Here is a 20008-nt window from a genome sequence, read left to right on the forward strand (position 1 = left end):
AAATACATACATATAATTTTTTTTCCCCAGCCCAATTACTCACGACTAATCCTAGAGGAGCAGAGCAAACCAAAACCCAGCTAGCCAATTAAAAACCTGCCTGAGGGAAGAAATATTTTATAAGCACCTTCCCAGCTACTCGCCACAGCCTCTCTGCATGTCATCAGCTGGGTTTTCAGGCAGGCAGCAGTTGCCTTGCCGTGCCCATCAGCACACGGCAGTGCTGGAGGGAGCCCCTGCGGAGTCTGGTGATTTAATTAATGGGGTGCCTCGAGCTACTAAGAGCAGCTTCTGCTCAGCATCCCAATGTGCAAAATTGCCATTTCCCGTTCAGCAGCAGCCCTGGGACATCTCAGGAGCTGAAGCATATTCAGGAACCAGAGGAAAGAGTTAACAGAGAAGCGAATAAAAGCTATTTTTAAAACTGAAGGGCCATACAGCAGCTGGCTTAGCCCTTCCCCAGCTCAGACCGCGCTTCCGTGCTGTCACTACATGTGAAGATGTGCAAGTAACCAAAATGGTGTCAGCAAATGAAAGGATAAATTGCAGTTACACTTTGCACTTAGGCAGGATCCATATTTCAGAGCTCAGATGGCTCCGTGCGCACTGGCTGGGGCGAGGATGGACCCGAGGAGAGGAGCCGAGCGGCTACAGCCGAGGAGGTGGCCGTGGGGCTATGACCTTCTGTCCAGGTGTGGAAGGAGGTCCTGCCATCCTGATGGGGGGTCTGCAGCTGTGGTTCAAGATACCCTAAGTCTCTGTCCCTTTTGTTTTCATGTCCCCTGTCTTCACTGAAGCCACCCTGTCGGCCCTGCACACCCCCAAAGTCCAGTGGGGAGCGAGCAGGAGGGGCCTGGAGGGAAAAGAAAACATTTTTCAGCAGTTGTCAGTACGAGTGACAACAAGGGCTGCTGAGCTCTCGGCCAAGGGAAAGCAAGCCTGGATTATCTTCAGGAGATGATTTTCTGTCTTTTGCTTACACAAAGCACTACCTTACCATGATAGTTTTAGGGACAGCCAACTAAAAGCAAAGCCGAACTCTCAACTGTAGCCAAGTGCTTTGGTTTCTTCCACTTTATCTCATAGACCTTGGCCACCCATGGACACAAGCTGACTACCACTGGCCAAGTCCATCCCCGCCAGCTGCAGGGGTCCTGAGCTGCTGTGTCTTGTGGTGTTTGGAGAACAGTCCTGTGAGACTCCGTCCTTCTGTCCTTGCATGCACAACACCGAGACACGTGGCATTGAGGACCTTCTCATTGCATGTGCACCACCAGGTACCGTAGAGGAATAGCAAAGGGATCCATTTGCTGGGATACTCATAAACCAGACCAGTCAGACGCAGGCTGCTGCTTGTGATGCCTTGTCAGAAGGGATCACAGTCCCACCGGAGAGCAGCAGTGTTGACGCCCGGGGCTGAGTGTGCTCTTCCCTGCCACAGCCGTGGTGAACATTCATCCCATTGCATCTCCAAAGCGGCATCTGGTTCTCTCTCTCCCCACAAGCAGAGCCGTGTTATTACATTACCACCATGCCAGTGTCGTCCCACCAGGGAATTCAGCCCATGCTGATGGTGAAACATCTCTGGGGGGCTTGTTTTCCTGCCCAGCATGGCTGCTCTGCCTTCCCCTTGCCACCCCACAGCCCAGTCCAGAAGAGCGAGGTTCCCCCTGCCACGCTCACCTGGGCAAAGCTGAGCTGAGCTCCGGGAGCTACAAGGATGATCACGCTGTTTCTGCTGTCCGGAAAGAGGTAATCCTCAGTCGCAGAGTTAAAAACTCTTTGGAGAGAAGGTAGAGTCAAGCTTTTGGCTTTCAGATGACCCTACTGCTCATTTGCAAGCCTCCATCTGCCAAAACACTTTCTCCACCAGCTGAACGAGGGCACAGACCTTCCAGAAAAAAGCCTCCAGAGGTGGTATCTCTGCAAGCAGGAGAAAGGCATTGCCAAATCTCAGCCTCACATCCCACACTATGGAAGACCGTGTGCTGGGGACGCTGCCGGGGTTGGGGTGCTGTTGCTGGCTATAGCCCGGGGAGGAACCCCGCTGCTGCTGCAGCCAAAGCGAAACACGACGCTGGTGACCGAAGCAGCTGCAGAAATAGAGCGGCATGGCATGCCACCGGCTCTGCCACCACAGCCCTGAATGGGAGGGGGCTCAGGCCAGGGCAGGTGGCAGGGGGAAGAGTGGGGCTGGGTGTTTAGGGAGCCTCCAGGGTGCAGCTGGGACCACCCTGGAGGTGATGGTGAGGACAGAAACCCAAGTCGGCAGCACCAGGGGCGTCTGGGGATTGCAATGCCTGGCAAAACACTCAGATGATTTTTTTTTGGGGGGGGGAGGACCTAAGAGACCTGAATGCCACCAATCCCAAATCAGACCCGAGGCGGGGATGTGCAAAGAAATACCCAGGCCCTGCGTCCTCTCCTCCCTCACCCCGCAGACCAGGGGCTGGCTGCCCTCTAAAAACAGCTGAGCGGGGCCTTACAGCCATTACTGAAAGTGGGGTGATTAACCACAGGCCAGATCCCTGGCTGGGCTTCCAAGTTCCATGATGGGTCAGTTTGGTTGGGGTAAATAAGGAGGTAGAGAAGCCACCAGGCCACGAACCGGAATCCTGGCACATCCCCGTGGCTTTGCAGAGCAGCCAGAGAATCTAAGGATGCAACATCTAAGGACAGTTGTCCCCAGCTTCCCAACCTGCCTGGGAGCAAGAGGTAATGGAAGGAGCGGGTGTTGTAACTCTGTTTGCAAGGGGCTATGAATAGCCAGTGCAGCCCAAAGCTATGCGCTGTGTGCTATTCATAACAGCCGAAAGAAAGCCAGGCTGCAAAACATGGCTGGCATTAGAGTTAGTTAAGATATTTGGAATTAGAGGATGCAACAAAAGGCCTTCCATCAGGCACCTCTGCCTCCATGGGAAGGTATTTAAAATCTCTCCTTGCCTCTCACAAGGACCATCCAGTTGTAGCTGCAGGAAAATCCTGGTCAGAGAGCTCAGGCTGGTCCTGCTTCCCCTGGTCCTGAGGAAAGCTCAGCGGCTTTGAGGAGAAGCATCCTCAAGTCACGCTCCTTTTACCCAACTGGGCTTGGGCTTCTCTGGGATCTTTCCCAGTGCCAAAAATTGGGTGCAGCCCAGCGAGGGCTCCTCTGGGAATGGCAGCTCTCGGGGGCTCACCTATGCTTTGAGATGGATCCTTTAAAACGCCTTAAAAGACAAGCTTTAATTACTAAAAAAAAAAATATTAAAAACTGTGATTATTGAGCTGATGTAGGATAGCATCAGGAATGGGGCAGGTTTTCCCAAGCCATCCCACCACCACGGGCTGCAGGCAGGGAGACAGGCAGCCTGCCCTGAAAACTATAGCTTTGATTAGTTCTAAATATTTTTTTCCCTACCCAAGGTGAACTGCAATTAAACCTGTTTTCCTTGTCACCATGGAAACGGTTTGGGTTTAAAGGATGCTGTGGCAGGAGGAGGCTGAGCAGCACAGGGACCACGTAGGGGACGAATGCCCACAGGCAGGACGGGGACAGGGCTGGGCCACTGGTGGGAAGCAATCGAGCACTGATTTATGGTTTGACAGGATCCAAATGCTTACACTGCTGTAAATCCTAAGCAATGCCTCTGGGTTTTTTTACCACTGCAACCGAGACTGGAATTTGATCTGCCATTTATTCCTTGCCAGCGCCTGGGTGCGGACGGTGTTAACACTACGGATACTAGTTGGGGTTCACAGGATTGCCAGCTCTCCCTTTTGCCACGATTATCAGGATTTTTTCCTATCCTCCCCAAATCCCTTGCTTCAGGAAAAAAAAAAAAAAAAAACAAAAACCCAACCCAACAACCAAACCACAAGGCTTTCCTTTCACTTTGTAACTTAAAAAATTGATTTCTTCCTCTGGAAGGTTGCAGGGCGAGCTTGGAGACATGCTAAAGGGGTATCCAGAAGGCACCTGGCAACCTGAAGATAAATAAGTAGATAATGAGATAATAAGATACTGGATCAATCTGTTGTCTATAAGATAACAGATAAATAACCTGAAGACACACTGTGAGTATATTAACAGCTGTGAGAGCAGTGGCGGGGGCAGGAGCGGGGCAGGGTACCAGGCGTGCCAGGAGCTGGCAGCATCATCCCTCGTTTCTGGACCTGGCTGCAGCTGTCAGACTGGCATGCTCACCCTGGTGAGCTCCTTCCTCACAGGATGCCTGCGGCGATGGGAAAGCATTCCCTGGAGATCTTTAGGCGTGCCACAGGGCGGATATATTTGGGATGAAGGCGCCTGGCTTGGCTGGAGTGACACTCGCAGCTGCAGCACTGCTCAGTACAGCGAGCATCCCTCCATCCTGCTCGCTGCTGCCCGGTGCACGGATGCCGCGCAAAAAACATCATGCAAAGCCATGTCCTGGCCACGGCCTGGCAGTGAGCCAAAACCATGCAGGAAAAATATCTACAAGTCATCAGCTCCTGCTGAGGCATTCATGGGTGAGCAGCCAGCAGCCTGACCCCTCCAGCAGCCCCAGCTCTGCCAGCAGTGCCCCATGTCCCCAAAATAGCTGCCGTGAGGAAGACCACAGCTAATCCCCCCGGCTCAGTCGCTGCACCGATGAATTTGGGCCTGGAATCAAAATAGCCAAGTTGATCATCAGGATAATTAGTCATGCACAGCTGAGCTCCCGGTCAAAGCAGCTCAGCCACCACTACCAACCGGAGGAGCCCACAACGCAGCTCCAGCTAAATGATCATCTGGCTTTTAAATAACAGGGCAGCTGCAAGCCCTGGAGAACAAAACACCAGGGTGCTCGGTCTAAATTGCTCTCAGGCCAGGGATCCACGGAACAATGCCACGGAGGGGCTGGAGAGACCAGCTCCACTGGGTAGGTGAGCAGCCCCAGGCAACTGACCCAGCAGGCACTGGCACACACGGCTCCAGCAGGAGCAGGCGAGGCCATGTGGGATCCCTTGTCCTTTGGGCAGGAAGAGAGGGAAGGAAACCAGATGACCCAAGGGAAAACACCTCTCAGAGAAGTCCTTCTCCCTTCCCAGGAGACAGTGTTCATGGCCAACTTCTGGAACTAATGATTCTGTTAAAAACCACCCAGCATCCCATTCCCGAAGGGTGTAACAGCTCACATAAGTTCCACTGGTACACAATGAAGACTCGCATATCAAAATCCATCAACTTTACCCAAAAAAGCACAGCTAAGAAAGCCAGCAGAGCTCAACAGTTTTGCTGGTCAAACCTTCTCAGAGAGTTGGTGTTCATGTGGCCCAAGCCCAACCTCACTAAACACTCCTGACCCAGAGATAGCCCTCCATTACATCTGAACGCAGCGGTACCAGTGATGCAAGAGCTTGGTTAATACCTCTAAGGGTAAGATGGGAGGATAATCTGCAGCCTATAAATAGGACCAATGAACCACAATTACAAACTCTGCTGAGGCAATTCATTTGTCCAGATGTTCCCATCATGTCATTCTCAATCGAGCAGTAAATGATGGGCCTAATGGGCATTTCCCTGCTAAATGCTGCATACAAGAAATCACAGCTCCAAACCCGCTGCTGCTGATGGTATGGGTCCTGTCAGAGGCAAAACCTTCAAACATTTCTCCTTCTCATTTCAGATAGGTTTCAAGCATTAAAACTCCTTGGTTTGGGGGACAATATGGAGAGGAAACGGGCTCTAGGCAGGCATTTTATTTCCATTTCTTCATCTCATGCCTGGTGGAAGTCAAGTCCTTCCCCCTAAAGCTGGAGGGGTAACCAGCCAGCCTATGCCACCCCCTGCCCACTCTTCCTGGGACACCTCCTAACAGTACTTTTTCTCCTAAAAGGGGATGGTAAATGCCATGCACACCCAGAGAGCAGGGGTGTCGAGCGAGATGGCCACCCGAAACCCATATCGTTGCAGAGCAACTTATTTACAGCAGTAGCTGAGCTATTTCGACCTGATTTTTCTAATGTCCTGAGAGCACAGGAGGATCAGAGGAATGTCATCTCTTAAATAACCCCAAGCCTTGTGTTCACACGGAGAAAATGGGCTCATGCAATCAAATTAAACACTGCAAGTTTATCAACATTTCCTCCAAGTGCCTCAAGGATAAGAAGTTTAGTAGAAGCTAGTTAGAAGAAAAACAGGATGTCGGAGATAAAGAACAAGATCTTTAATACACTTCTGCTTCCTGTGCAATGGCTTCACTGAAGGTCTGGAGAAGGAGATGGATTGCATTTCATCCAGCTTGCAGATAGCACCAAACCAGGACCAAAAGCAAAGTCCTGGGACACACTCAGCCCCTGCATGGGGACAGCTGGGGTTGGGGACAGCTCTGCTGGGATGGCCCCACGGGTGGGAGCTCATCTCCAGCACAGCCAGGAGACCCAGGGAAGTGGCTATCCCCTACTCCTGCCACTCAGCACATCTGGACCACATCTGGATGGTGCCTCCAGAGTCATCAACAGAGGGGGACAGGTCCTGCAGAGAACCCCCGCAAGGCAGCCAGGGGCTGGAGCAACAGCAGCAGTCCTGAACATTTCTGAGGACCAGATGAGGTTTCTCAGAACCAGAAAACTTCCCACAGTCTTTCCACTCTCTTTTCTTCCCCTCCATTTTGTCACTGATAAAGGGGAAGGAAAACCAAGCTGTGCTTTTCAAAAGCTGTCTCTCTCTCTCTCTCTCTGTATGTCTGTTTACATACACACATCTATATATAGGTTTTAATTTGGCACAGAAGAAAGGGGCATGAAGCAGGAAATCAACCAAAATCTTACAAAACCTCTAATTTTTGTGCAAAACACTCATGTCATATGGCAACATCTGCTTACCATTTCCAACTGTCCTCAATCTCCCCCTCCTTGTGTCACAAGAGCTCATTTTTGTCCACCACTTCATTTTCCCAGAAAAAGGCCACAGCACAACAACACTGTATGATGTGGAAAGCCAGCTCAGAGTAGAGAACAGTCTTTTATTTTCTCTTTTCTGGCCCTCACGCCAGCACACGGACACCCCAGACCGGTCTTCACAACTTCAGTCAAAACCATCTCACCAGGAGAATGATTTACGCCATGGCAGTACTGAAAAATTCAGCTCTGCTGATTATAAATAGGAAAGAGCCAATCCAAAGGAAGCACCATTCAGGTGGTTTGCAATTAAAGAAACTGAAAAGAAATGCCAAAAAAGCCAAAAAAGCAATCCTACAGAGCAGCATGTTCCCCATATGCAACATCCCTGCTCTCCTTGATGCTGCTGCATTAAATAGGGTTCCCTTATCACCCTCATTATCCCCCCAAGGATGCTGCCAAGTGCTCTGCCAGGAAAGCAGACCGCATCTCCACTTCTCCTAAATCATACATCACTGCTAATTCCTTGATGTTGATTACAAACAGGAGGCTTAGCAGTAGATTGCCATGCCATACCGTATCAGCCTCTCCCTCTAGTTGCTAAGAAAAATCAACAAGCAACTTTTGGAAGCAGCGGGCGACCCAGCAGATCCAGGATTTTCTCATAGAGAGGGTCTGAGGGCACCTCAGTGGTTTATGGGGTTTTCAAGCTGAGTTAGGGTATTTTGAACTGTATGGAGAACCTGAGTACTGAGAAAAAAGAAAAAAATCTAATGGAAAATATGTCCATCAAGCAGTGAGTCACCAGAAGAGGTAATGGAGCCATGACAGGGATCCCAATTTACTGCCTTATTAGAACATCGATACCCAGCATGTAGCAGACAGCCGTGGTCTTCACCTGTTGAAGCTCCACCACCGGGGCGTGTGGTTTCTTCATATGGACATAACTGTATTGAGCAAGACCACCATCCTGGTTTCCAAACACTTCTTAGGTTGGGGTCCTTGAAAGCCGCAGTCACAGAATGGCCAAGGTTGGAGAGGACCTCTGGAGGTCCACCTCATCTTATCCGAACACCCCTGCTCAAGCAAAGCCACCTAAAACTGGTTACTCATGACCATGTCCAGATGGTTTTTGAACATCTCCAAGGAGGGAGACTCCACAGCCTCCCTGGGCAATATCTGTGCTAGTGTTCGGTCACCCTCACAGTGAAAAAGTGTTTCCTGATGTTCGGAGGGAATCTCCTGTGTTTCAGTTTCTGCCCATTGCCTCTGGTCCTGTCACTGGGCACCACTAAGAAGAGCCTGGCTCCATCCTCTTTGCACCCTCCCTTCAGATATTTGTATACATTAATAAGATCCCCCTGAGCCTTCTCTTCTCCGGGCTGAACACCCCAGCTCTCAGCCCTTCCTCATAGGACATATACTCCAGTCCCTTGATTATCTTCATGGTCCTTCATTGGACTCTCTCCAATATGTCCATGTCTCTCTTGCACTGGGGAGCCCAGAACTGGACCAGCACTCCAGGGGTGGCCTTGCCAGTGCTGAATAGTGGGGAAGGATCACCTCCCTCGATCTGCTGGAAACAATCCTCCTAATGCAGCTTCAGATACCAGTCACCTTCATGCCACAAGGCCATGTTTCTGGCTTATGTTCAACTTGGTGTCCAACAGGACACCCAGGTCCTTTTCTGCTGAGTTGCTTTCCAGCTGGATGGCCCCCAGCATGTCCTGGTATCTGGGGTTGTTCCTCCCCAGGTGCAAGACTTTGCACTTTACCTTGTTGAACTTCATGACATTTCCATCAGCCCATTTGGCTGATGGTGGGTTGGCTTGTTGGGTTGACGGTTGGACTCGATGATCTTAAAGGTCTTTTCCAACCTAAATGATTCTATGATTTCTCCAGCCTGTTGAGATTCCTCTGGATGGCAGCACAACCCTCTGGTGTGTCACCCACTCCTCACAGTTTGGTGTCATCTGCAAACTTGCTGAGGGCATACTCTACCCCATCACCCAGACCATTAATGAAGAGATTAAGCAGGACTGGACCCAGCATTGATCCCTGGGATACACCACTAGTTACTGGCATCCAACTAGTCTTTGTCCAATGATCACCAGCCTCTGGGCCTGGCTGTTCAGCTCATTTTCAACCCACCTCGCTGTCTGCTCATCCAGCCCACACTTCACCAGCTTGTCTGTGAGGAGCTGATGGGAAGCGGTGTCAAAAGCCTCGCTGAAGTCCAGGTAGACTCCTTTCCCCTCCAAGCCCACCTCGTGGCCCCTCCACAAGCAACCAGGATGGAGAAGCCCCTTCAGCTGGACCCAGCGGGGATGGAGCTGGGGCAGCATCGGCAGCAAAGCAGAGCAAAACGGCACATTTGTTTCCCCCCCGAAATAAAACCCACCACTGACCTCCTTACAACCCAAAATCAAAGGTGGGTGCAGGCAGTCCCAGGATGCCAGGAAGGGAGGGGCGAGCAGAGGGACCTCACTTACCCCACAGTCTCGTCCCAGTCACACCAGAGCCGCTGCCCGATGCCCTCCATGCTGAGCTGGAACTGCTTCAGGCAGTAGTGCCGGATCATCCAGCCGTAGTCTGCCTCCTGGCACGCCGTCGCCGTGATGAAGTGATGGACTGGAAGACAGGTGAGGGGCGAGCGGGGTTAGGCTCTGCTGCAGTGGGTCATGGTGCAACGACAGTCCCTTGCCCCCCACCGCGTGGTCCCCACCACAGCTTTTCACACAGAGGGCACCTACCAAAGCAAAGCCGAACATCAAAGTAACTCCACTTTCAACCAGCTTCTTCAAAACCTCCTTCTCAGGGTTTTATTTCCCTCTTCACATCCCTCTGACCCTGCAGCATCATCCTGCATTACCCTCCAAAGTGCCTGACATGAGATAAATCAATTATTCAAAATATGCCAAGTAAGTCATAAATAAGTAAGGACGCACATTTCTTCTCTGCTGATAACTTGACACACATCTTTGGACTTTAAATTCCCAGTTCTTCGGTTTATGAAAAGAGTAAGGGTGGGGGAAGCTGGGGAATAAACTCATGGCTCCCAGCCAGATTCCCCACTACTGCTGAACAAAGGACCCCTTAAAAATTATCTGCACAGTGCCACACTTGGAAACAAATATCCGTCTCCGATGGAGCACAAGGACAATCATGGTGAAATTCATCTCTGGCTGCACGGTGCTGATTCAGTTCACCTCTGGGTACACATCCCTGCTACATGGTGCCTTCTGGTTCAGGATTGGAGAAGGAAGAGATGCTGCTTACTCCCCTACAAGTTTGTGCACAATTAGTGCAACGTTGCTAACGAGTGGAAAGAGAAAAGGACAGTAATGCTACAAAGGGAAGAGGGAGCAGGCTCGAAGGAAAAAACCCCTTTGGAGGAATGATTTACTGAGCCTGGCTATAAATAATATCTTTCCCTTGGTCCCGAAGTACCAGCTAGTGCCTTTGCAGCTTCTGGAGTACATTGCAGGCAATCATCACATACCAGCTCTATTTTTTGCTGCGTGTGAATAACTGTGCAAAAGAGTAGGGCTTTATTTTTATTTTTATCTTATTTTTTAACAAAACAGAATTTAGCTACTTATTTAGCAGACTTCATATGAAAGTCACGGGACATTGCCGGTGGCTCCTGACCAGGGGATGCCCTCCTTGAGTGGTCCCTCTGCAGCCCCCAAATCCTCGGAGCACTTAGGTACCAGCATCCTATGGCAACGGGTGGGAACTCCAGACCTGCTAGGGGATTTGGGTGGTGAGGGGCCCCCAGACCTTTGGGCGAGGTTTCTGGATGGCTGAAGGGCTTCCATGCTGCTTCCCACTGCAGCAGTAGCTTCAGTCCGGCTCAAGATAAGACAACGTGAGTTATCAAGCCAAGGGAGGGGAGTTAAGGAGCACTAAACCCTCACTGCTGCCATAAGAAAACTGAGTTTATCATAATCTAAAGCTCTCCCCAACTGATACCACCCAGACGCTCTGCCTACAGCACCTGCACAACATGACCTCAGCCAGAGACAAGCCCTGCTCTGAAATGGGAAGGTTTGGGATGCTGGGAAATTTTGGGATGCTGAAGCAAAGTGCTGAGCGAGGAGGAGGAGGGGGGAAGGTGCAATAATTTCACGAGAGCTGGACTGCAAATCTCAGTCTGGGCAGGCTCAAAGATGATTGATGGCTGGGAGGCTTTTCTCCCCTTCCCATCCCTTCCAGTATGGATGAATCAAGTGAACAAGCGACACGGCTGAGTGAGCACCAGCATCCAAGGGAGGTTGAGGGGTCACCCCAAGGGGTCACCCCTCGGTGAAGACTGTGCACCGGACTGTGAAGGACAAGCACCTTGCAAACATTATGCCCATCATGTGGCTGGACAAACAATTTGCAGAGAAAATGCCGCTGGTGAATGCATCAAGTATGGAGCAGGAGAGAGCTGCATAAGGGGAGAAAGGGGAGCAGGAGAGGTGAACATTAAAAAGCAGCCAGCTGAGGGGATTGAGGAGCAAAGCAGGAAACAGAGCCAGGCAGAAATGAGTGAGGCATGCAAAGGATGGAGAGAAACTGAGGAAGACAAAGCTGCTTTTAGAAATTCAACAGCAATACAGCACAAGAAGAAAGAGAAGCAGAAATTAACTTCACCTGGCTTCACTCCTCCCCACTCCCAATTAGCATGGATGAGCCTAGACAGAAGTCATCAGTTGTACCACAAAACCAGCGATCCTTAGAGATTCCCAAACATTTCCTGACGACCACACAGCTGCTCCTGCAGAACAGACCTAGAGGAAAACACCTTAACAGGGAGGTCCACCTTGGGTAGAGAAACACTAAACATGGGGACAAAGCAACTGAGAACTGCAGACTGGCTCCAACACCTGCTTGAGTAGCTGCAAGCCACATATATCTGGTAGTCAGCATGAAAATGAGCCCCACTATTAAAAAAACCAAAAACTAACCCAAACCAAGTGAAAACAAAAACCCAGGGAGCTTCAAGCACTTGCCAATCAAAGCGGCTCAAAAGCCACTGCTGGGTTGGCTGTGGCTGTGGCCTGAGTACAGGTGGGGGCAGCCAGGAGAGAGCCAGCACACAGGCTTCGTCATCCCTGAGCATGTGACTTGTATGCTTGCACTTTGCTCCTGCCTCTTGTCTCAGCTCTGAAGGTCCTACGCAGGCACACCACCACCTTTCTTCCCTTCCCTGGCAGCTATTTGCAATGTTCTCCAGGAGCTCTGCCTTCCCCACGAGGACTTGCCTTTGGCAGCAGCGAACACTGCAGATGCCAACTGCAAATCCTTTTCCCTGGGGGACTGGGGAAACCAGACCCATCAGCCAGTGACTGAGACATTTCATGAGGACATTTGAATTTTTAACATTGTGAAGGGTTCTTTTGTTTTATGCATCAGAGGCAAAGAGCATCCAAGAGGAGCAAGGCTCAACAGAGCCTGTTGTGTAAATGCTGCGAGGATGGAGCTGGGCACAGCGAGGCCAAAAAGCTCTTTTGTTTTCAGCTGGCCAGGGAGAACTGTCTTGAGCTTTAAATGCACATTTTAAGGTCAAAGCGAGGAGAAGCTCCTGCCACATTTCCACATAGTCCTCACCTAAACCCACAGGTATTTCTCTGCTGCTTCCCACATTTCCCCCAAACTCACGTTTATCGACACATCAGGCTGGAATGGGCTCAGGGTTTGTAACAACAGGGAAAAAAGCAGCGAGGGATTTTTATATCTCCTGGCTCTTGTTCCAGAAGGTTTTCCTTCCCCCCCCCGCCCAGTCCTGCTGACGGAGGCGGCGCAAGTCAGCTGCAGTGAGCTGTAAATAACCAAGCTCCGGAGCAGTCACATCTCTGTACTTAGCAGCATCCATTTGTGAAGGCTATAAGGAGCTACTGAATAAATGAGCTCCAAAATCCAACTATACCAAGGCTGAGCTGCCTCCAAGAGTGCTCCCATTCCCTTGGGAAAAATGGCATCGGCAACTGCAGGAACGCAGTCATCCTCTGGGAACATCCCACTGGCGCCATGCTGTACCTCCAAAGCCCTGCTTGGTCTTTAGGTGCTGCCTAGACACAGAACAGGGGGGTTATCTCCGTCTTCTCCTGTCTCCCCTGCCTGTGCATCCATATAGGTGATACCACTGCGAGCGGTCCAAAATTCATCCTTGCAGCATCTGTGCGCACTGCCTTCCATGTGCAAAGCTGTCTTTCTGCTGGAAGGAGGCACCATCAAATGTGGTGTTTATCTCAGCATGGGGACCTGCATGACTGTTGATGAACGCCCTTCCCTGCCAAGAGGAGCACTGATTGCCTGTTAAAAGACATAACTTTAAGGATCCTTAATTTGCCTTCTCACAGGGAACATCCGAAGAGCAGCAGTGAGGAAGTGATTGGAGGGAAGGCTTTTTCAGGCATCCCAGGTCCTCTTGATTGCTCTGAGATTGATGTCCCGGAGAGTCCCAGCAAATGTCTACCGGGGTTCAGCTTACTGAGGGTTAGCTGCAAATAAACCCAAGTTGCTCATGTATTTCAGCAGAAAAACAGTGTTGGCCCTGAATTGTTACAAAAAATTTGGGAAAATAACTGGACTTTCTTCTGTTGCACTTCTTATAGCTGGAGTCTGGGCCAAAAGCTCTGGGCTCGCAGCTCCAGAAAACAACTTGGTGGACACTACCTCCTCCTTTTCCTCCTGCCACCCCTGCAGAGCCCACACACTTGCCACAGTGACGGTTCACCAGCAGAAAGTTCCCTACAAGAAAAGTTTTGCATTTCACATCGCTATCCCCTCTTGCATAATTCTCCAGCCATTTTCTCCCCAGTTTTCTGGGACTTCGTGGGCTCATCCTGCTGGGACGTGCAGCCAACCCCAGGGGGAAGCAGAGGCAGGGAGGACCGCAGAGCCTGAGAACAGATGAGCACTTCAGACTGGCGTGGCACAGGAGGTCAAAGCAATGCCAGCGCTGATGGACCCAGCTCCCAGGCATCATAACGGAGCCTGTCAGCATTTTTTGCAAGCCTCGCCACCTCTGCCATTCGACCTCCAGATGCTGCCCACGATGAAATGCCCCTGTGAAATGATTAGGTCTCTCAACAAGACGCAGATGAAAACAGTTTGTTTTCCCCTCCTTTTCAGTGTGGTTGTTTGCTCTATTTTATTGAGAACAAGCTTCATGGTTTGGACCTGGTTGCAAAATAAAACCCAACAAGAGCTGGAAATCTGGAGTTCATATGCTGAGCGTGCCTTCAGCCCTGCCTTTGCCATGTCCCCATCCAGCGGGACGAATTGTGCCCCAGCTGGTACAAACCTGTGAGATTAAACCAGGTAAAACCCAGCTGGACAGATGTGCTGCATGCTGCCAAACCAGGTACTCACCAGCTGGGAACGATGTTGGGAAGGAGATGGTTGCTTGTGGCTAACCCCAAACCTGATTTTGTCCCACTCTCTCATTGCCAATATCCTCCAGCCACCTTGGACTCACAGCTGTCCCTGCCAGGCCACTCACCCTGGTGACAAAAACCTCCAGTGGGGACCACAGCCCCGTGTCCCCACCAGAAGTACTGCATGGCTCTGGGAGAGCAGGTTCTGAGTGCGGGTTTTGCAGGCAAAGCCCTGGGAAGCCTTGAAAGCTGCTCTGTGCATGGGGAGTGCATGTTCATTAGCCTCAGGCTGCTTCATTTTGCTTTTCGACCTTCCCTTTGTGTTGGGACCCACGTTTACAAACAGACCGGCTGAGCCAGTCCTCACCAAATGCATTTCTCAGCATCTTCACTTTCACTCAGTAGAGCCGCCATGTCCATTGCTAACTAGCAACTCAACATAATTAAGCGCCAGTTTTCATCTTAAGCCTGGTGAGATCTGGTACCTCCCACAAAGGGGCTTGGGCACCCTTGGGTCACGTCAGAGCGAGACCCCTCCCAGCACCCTGGTGCTCTGCCCAGATTGAAGCATGAAGCCAAGGGAAGGATCAGACCCAGCCCAAAACTTCTCATCCAAAACACTCATGGAGGCAGGCAGAGGACATGGGGGCAAGAGGCAGAAGATGAGCGTGAAAAACATCCTGGTTTGCAGCCAAAAAATTGAAAACTGGGGGGGGGGCTTTGCTTTGTTGACTCAAAGCCAACAAACCAGCCCTGCTAGAGGCAGCAGATGGTTTTGCAGAGGACGGAGCAAGTGCTCGCAGGACTAAAAATAAACCCACTGCACCCAGCAGCGGTGGCATGTAAAGGGCTGGGCTGGGCTCCGGCTGGCGCCCGCAAACTGCCAACATGGGAACTGGCGGTGTTGCTGCAAACCTGCCCCGGGGATGTCCTGCCTGACCTATCCACACCTTCTCCTAAGCCTGATTTTGTACTCCCCAGACAAAGCCAGATTTGGCATGGGGGGGCATTTCCAGCCTGCTGCTTTGTACATGGCCTCTGGCCCCCATGGTGGTATTAGAAAGTCAGATGTTTTCTCCAAAAAAGCAGGTTGAGCCCCAACAGTGGTACAAGCCCGGAGCTGGGGACCAACCTTCTCTGTAGCTCACCACGCGAGGAGCACCTTTCGCACCAGGCTCTGAAGACCCCCAGGAGGTATAGCTCTGGATAGGGCTTAAAAACCAAAACACTGCATAACCTAGCAGGAAGCTCAGGTCTTGCACAAGAAACCTCACGCCAAGAAACATGAGAGAGAGGGGAAGTCACCCACGTCAGCTGGGGAGAAACAGGAAGAAAGGCACAACTGCCCCTTCCAGCATCTGCAGCCTCATAACCCCCAGGAAGGGCCTGGCACCCTCTGCTTAAAAATATACCTCCCGCCGGGGCTGTTTCGGGCAGCTGCCAGCTCAGCGAAGGCTTCAGAGCTTGCAAACGCTCCCTTGGTTCGCCAGGAAGAAATGAAGCTGGTGCTTAGCAAATGCATAACCCCCCTTTGGTTGGAGCTGGGGGACAGAAAAATGCAGATGTTGGTGTTGGGGAATGACAGGGTAGCTGGCTCAACACTATTTATTTCTTTACCAGAAAGGAGGGAGCCACCTGCTAACACCTCTGCTTGCTGACAACTTGGGATGCACCCCTGCACTCAAACAAAACCTCCGAGCCCTGGCAGGGCTATTTGTGTCCTGTTTTTGCACAGGGAATGCATTTTTAAAGCCTCTCCTCCCTGCCCAGCTGGGTCAGGCCAGGGGCACTGGCACCCACCCCAAGCTGCTGGGGTCTGACACCGGCTCCTGGGGCTGTCGGGGCTGTGTGGTGGCTTGGGAACGGCGAGGTGGATGGAGGTGGCCAAACCCTGCAGGTGATTGTAGGGGAGACAGAGCCCCATCCCCATCTCAAGCAGAACTGACCGAGCCCCACCACCAGCACAGGATCATCCCATCCCATCCCATCCCATTCCATCCCAATCCCCATCCCCATCCCTTCCTGTGAAGGCTGAGCCCAACTTCTTCCCAGGCAGCTCCTCTGGTCCCCTCCTCCCTTCCAAGCTTGGCAATATTTCATCTCCAGCATCTTTCCCTCTCACCACCAGCTCGCTGCAGGGGAATGTCCATGGAGGCTTTCAGCATCTGCTTCGTAGTGATTTCCGAGCTCAGGTTAGAGGAGCGTTGCGTTATGGCTCAGGACACCTTTTCCTCCGGAGCCCAGCAAACGGGGTGGGAGGATAGCACAGGGGTCTCCACGTTGCCCTCCCCGGGCACAGCCCCCCTGCTCAAGCTGCTCTCCTGCCCCAAGAAACAGATTTTAACTCAAGGCACCTCCCTTTCCTCAACTGCAGGCAAGGACCATCATCTTGGCATCTTCTGTAAAGCACTAGGAGATGCAGAAAAGCCATAATTGTTATTTAATAGGCAGAAAAGGAGCCCACAGCCACCTATCCACCAGGCCTGCAGCTGCCAGAGCTACTGTGCTGCCACCTCTGACCAAATAAATTTGGCCAAGGAAAATGGATGATACGAACTTCAAGCATCTCAAAAATTTCATTTATTAATGCCCGATTGGATGAGCTGCTGCTTTTGCCACAGCAAAGCACCAGGCTCCCCGCATCCAGTTTAGGGACCTCAAAAATACATGGACGTGTTCAAAGTCCTCGCAGAGATGCTCCTACTTCCCGATTGCCATAGGGATGCAGCTGCTTGGCAGGCAGCAGGTGAGCCCATGGGAAGAGCCTGTCCCCCACACTGGCAACCCACAGGCACACAGCTGGAGTCAGGCTTGGGGATGTCAGGACAAGGAGGGACCCACTGGCCTCCCAAAGCAGTCACCCACCATCTTCTTTAATGTGAGAAGGGCATTTCTCATCACAGCAACAATAATTCAGAGAGCTGCTCTGTCCCAAACCCACTCTGATGCTTCTGGAGTATCCTCGGGTCCCAAAACCAGGCAGCCTCTGCCTCCCCTGCCTGCTGCACGCTTGTTTGCTTGGTGTGTTGTGACACTGTCCCTTAATCTGCAGGATTTTCCTTCCCAACGTAGCCATTCAGGATGTAAATTAAGAGGGAATTCATGGGATTCGGGGTTTTCATGTGCTGAAAGGGAGCGGGGATTTTTCAACATGCTGCTGAGTCACTGCGCAGCAAGGAATTTGGAGGCAGAGCAGATGCTGGGAGGTGAGGGGAACATCTGCCATGTCTTGGACATGCTGCCACCGCTTGCTTTGGAGAAGAGAAGGAGAATCCCCCTCTCCCTGCCTCCCCTCCACCCTGGGGGGCTGCAGATGGAGCAGCAGAAGGAAACTACCCAGGTCCTACCTGAACAGAGTGGTCTGTAAGCATGGTATGGATGTGGTTACAAAGCATGGCCAGAGGTCCCCAGTGAGGTCTGCAGATGGAGGGCTCACCCCGTATTTTGCTTGTCTGACAGCTTCACTGCCATGAAGCCACAAAAGCTTTTAAAGGACTGGAGGACTTGGGAAACTTTGGATGGGAGAGAAGTCACTCCAGCTGGGAGGAAAAAAAAGCCTTGCGGCAGGGAAAAGATGTTAAATGAAAAGAGACAGGGCTAGGAACGCTCAATTTTAGGAAATCGGATATTCCCCTGAAAAACATGTGTGTGGTTGTGGCTTTGCTCATGCTGCTTTGGGGAGCAAGCTGCAGGCACAACAGTCCCGGGGCAGAGCATCGCCATAGCCTTCCCCTCGGGCTCTCCAGGGCTGTGTGCTGCATCCCCCTCCACCTGGGCTTGCTCACGAAACAGCCTCCCCCCACCCCGAATAAATACTTGTCAGCTAATTCCATTAAACCCCAGCGAAACAAGACCATCGTGGTGGGAGGTGCCATGCCAGGGGCATAAGCTGTGGTGAGGGTCAGTGTAAAACCTTGCTGGCTTAGGACACAGCGGATACCCGCATGCAGAATGGGTAGAAAGTCAGTCCCTGCTCGGCCAGGCTGGGGACGGTCCCCTGTTAGGGACCAGGCCACACGGAAAGGTTGGGCGGCAGATGCCCTCCAAAGAGGCCAAAGGCTTCCACATCTTCAAGGATGAAGCACAACACATGGTGGGTCTGAAGAGCGTGCTGCGGTCCTGCCAGCACCGTCCCACCGCTGCTTCCAGAGGAGCATCCCCAGCAGTCCCATTTCTGGGGGGCTGTGGCCCAGATGAGCGGAGGAGCGGAGCCAGCACGAGCTCTGCACCTCGCAAAAATCAGGCTGGAGGCAGTGCCATGATGCTCCAGAAACTTCTGGGGATAAACATCACTGGGCATGAAGACTTACTTACGGTAAAAGGCAGTAACAGGAGAAGGTTGAACGGAAACAAGCGGATCATGAATAAGCATCAGCTCCAGCTCAGCTGCACACCAGCAGCCGGACACAGCTCTCGGCACAAGTGCCAGCCCAGTGACCGCAGGAGCCCCGTGCTGACACGCTGTGTCTCCCGGTCCCCTCATCATACCTGCAAACAGTACATGCAGCACCAAAATGCTACCGTTGACTACATCCCTACCTATTTTTTTGGCATCCAGATGGTTTTTTGATAAACACGCTGTCTGTGATTAGCTATGAAGCAATACTGGGCACCATGTTTTTACCAAAGCGTGTTGCGCCCGAGTGCTGCGATTGCTTTCCCCTGGCCGCAACGAGAGGTGGGCAGAGCAGCTCCAGTCCCCGCTCGCTGGAGCCAGCAATCAGCTCCGTAACTAGGTCCCTAATTAGAGCTGCTTTTTGAGCGGTGGGCTAATGAAGCTGGCCAGTACATGGGTCAGGAGTCCTTTGCTCTCATCTCTCTCTTCCCAGCGTGATACCTCCTCGCTGCGTCCTGGCTCTCGCTGCCTGCCAAAGGATCCACATAATAATGGAGATTTCCCTGCCCGTCCCTCCGGGGACCTGTGCCTGCCCTGCCTGCCACAGCAGCCGCTTTCCCACGGGACAAGGGACCCGGCCTGAAGTGCCTTTCAGAGATGACCACGCTTCTCCCCAGGCATTGGAGGGTCCTGCTGCCAGAGATGGAGTCCCCCGCATGCGGGGTGGCAGCTCTTCCAGGGAGGAAAACAATTTGGGAGACCGAAATGAAAGCCACTATGGCCTTGAGCCTGCCCAGGCAGGATTTCACCTGCCCACCTCCTGCCCGGCATCGGCACGGCAGAGCTCCTGCCTCGCTGTCCCCCCCACCCATGGGTGACCCGTGCTACCCTGCCCCTGCTACCCCCAACTCACAACCCGGCCTGAGCAGGAACCCCAACCACCAATTTACAAAATGCCATCAAATCCACTCGTTGGAAGTGACCTGCCTCGTCAGCTTAATAAGGCATTTGCTTAAAAAAATAATTAAAAAAAAAAAAAAATATCCCCAGAACAGGCATTGCTTTCAGGCAGCTGGCTCTGACCTCAACTTCAACAAATAATTCACTGGCAGTTATTTTTAGGCAGTTTATTTTGTGCCCTCTTGTAATGCTTGAGATTAACTATAAAATGATAGCAAAAACTCAAACACCCCCATTCTAGCAAAAATGACTACAAATCATCAAAGTATCAGCTCGATGGATAAATCACTACGTTTCTTCGCAGGCACAACAGGATGCCAAAATTAAAACTTCAGATATCCTTTTGGTTTTCATGACTATGTTCAGCTGTATGCAAAGTATCTCCTTAGCGCTGGCTGGATTAAAAAAAAAAAAAAGGCAACCTATTTTGCTTTGTGTAATAAAATGAAGGGGAATAACCGTTCCAGGAGCAGGGTCCCACTGGATGAAGTTCCCCTTTTCT

General features: G+C 51.6%; 1 protein-coding gene across 1 annotated transcript in view; it reads right to left on the reverse strand.

Annotated features, from left to right (window-relative positions):
- RBM44 (RNA binding motif protein 44) overlaps positions 1-20008 on the reverse strand; it is a 43480-nt gene that overhangs the window by 1824 nt on the left and 21648 nt on the right. Inside the window, exon 18 of the mRNA XM_069780372.1 lies at positions 9333-9471. Within this exon, the coding sequence (XP_069636473.1) occupies positions 9333-9471 (139 nt within the window). The remainder of the gene's footprint in view (positions 1-9332; positions 9472-20008) is intronic.

Source organism: Haliaeetus albicilla, chromosome 4 (genome assembly GCF_947461875.1).
Source record: "Haliaeetus albicilla chromosome 4, bHalAlb1.1, whole genome shotgun sequence".
NCBI lineage: Eukaryota > Metazoa > Chordata > Aves > Accipitriformes > Accipitridae > Haliaeetus > Haliaeetus albicilla.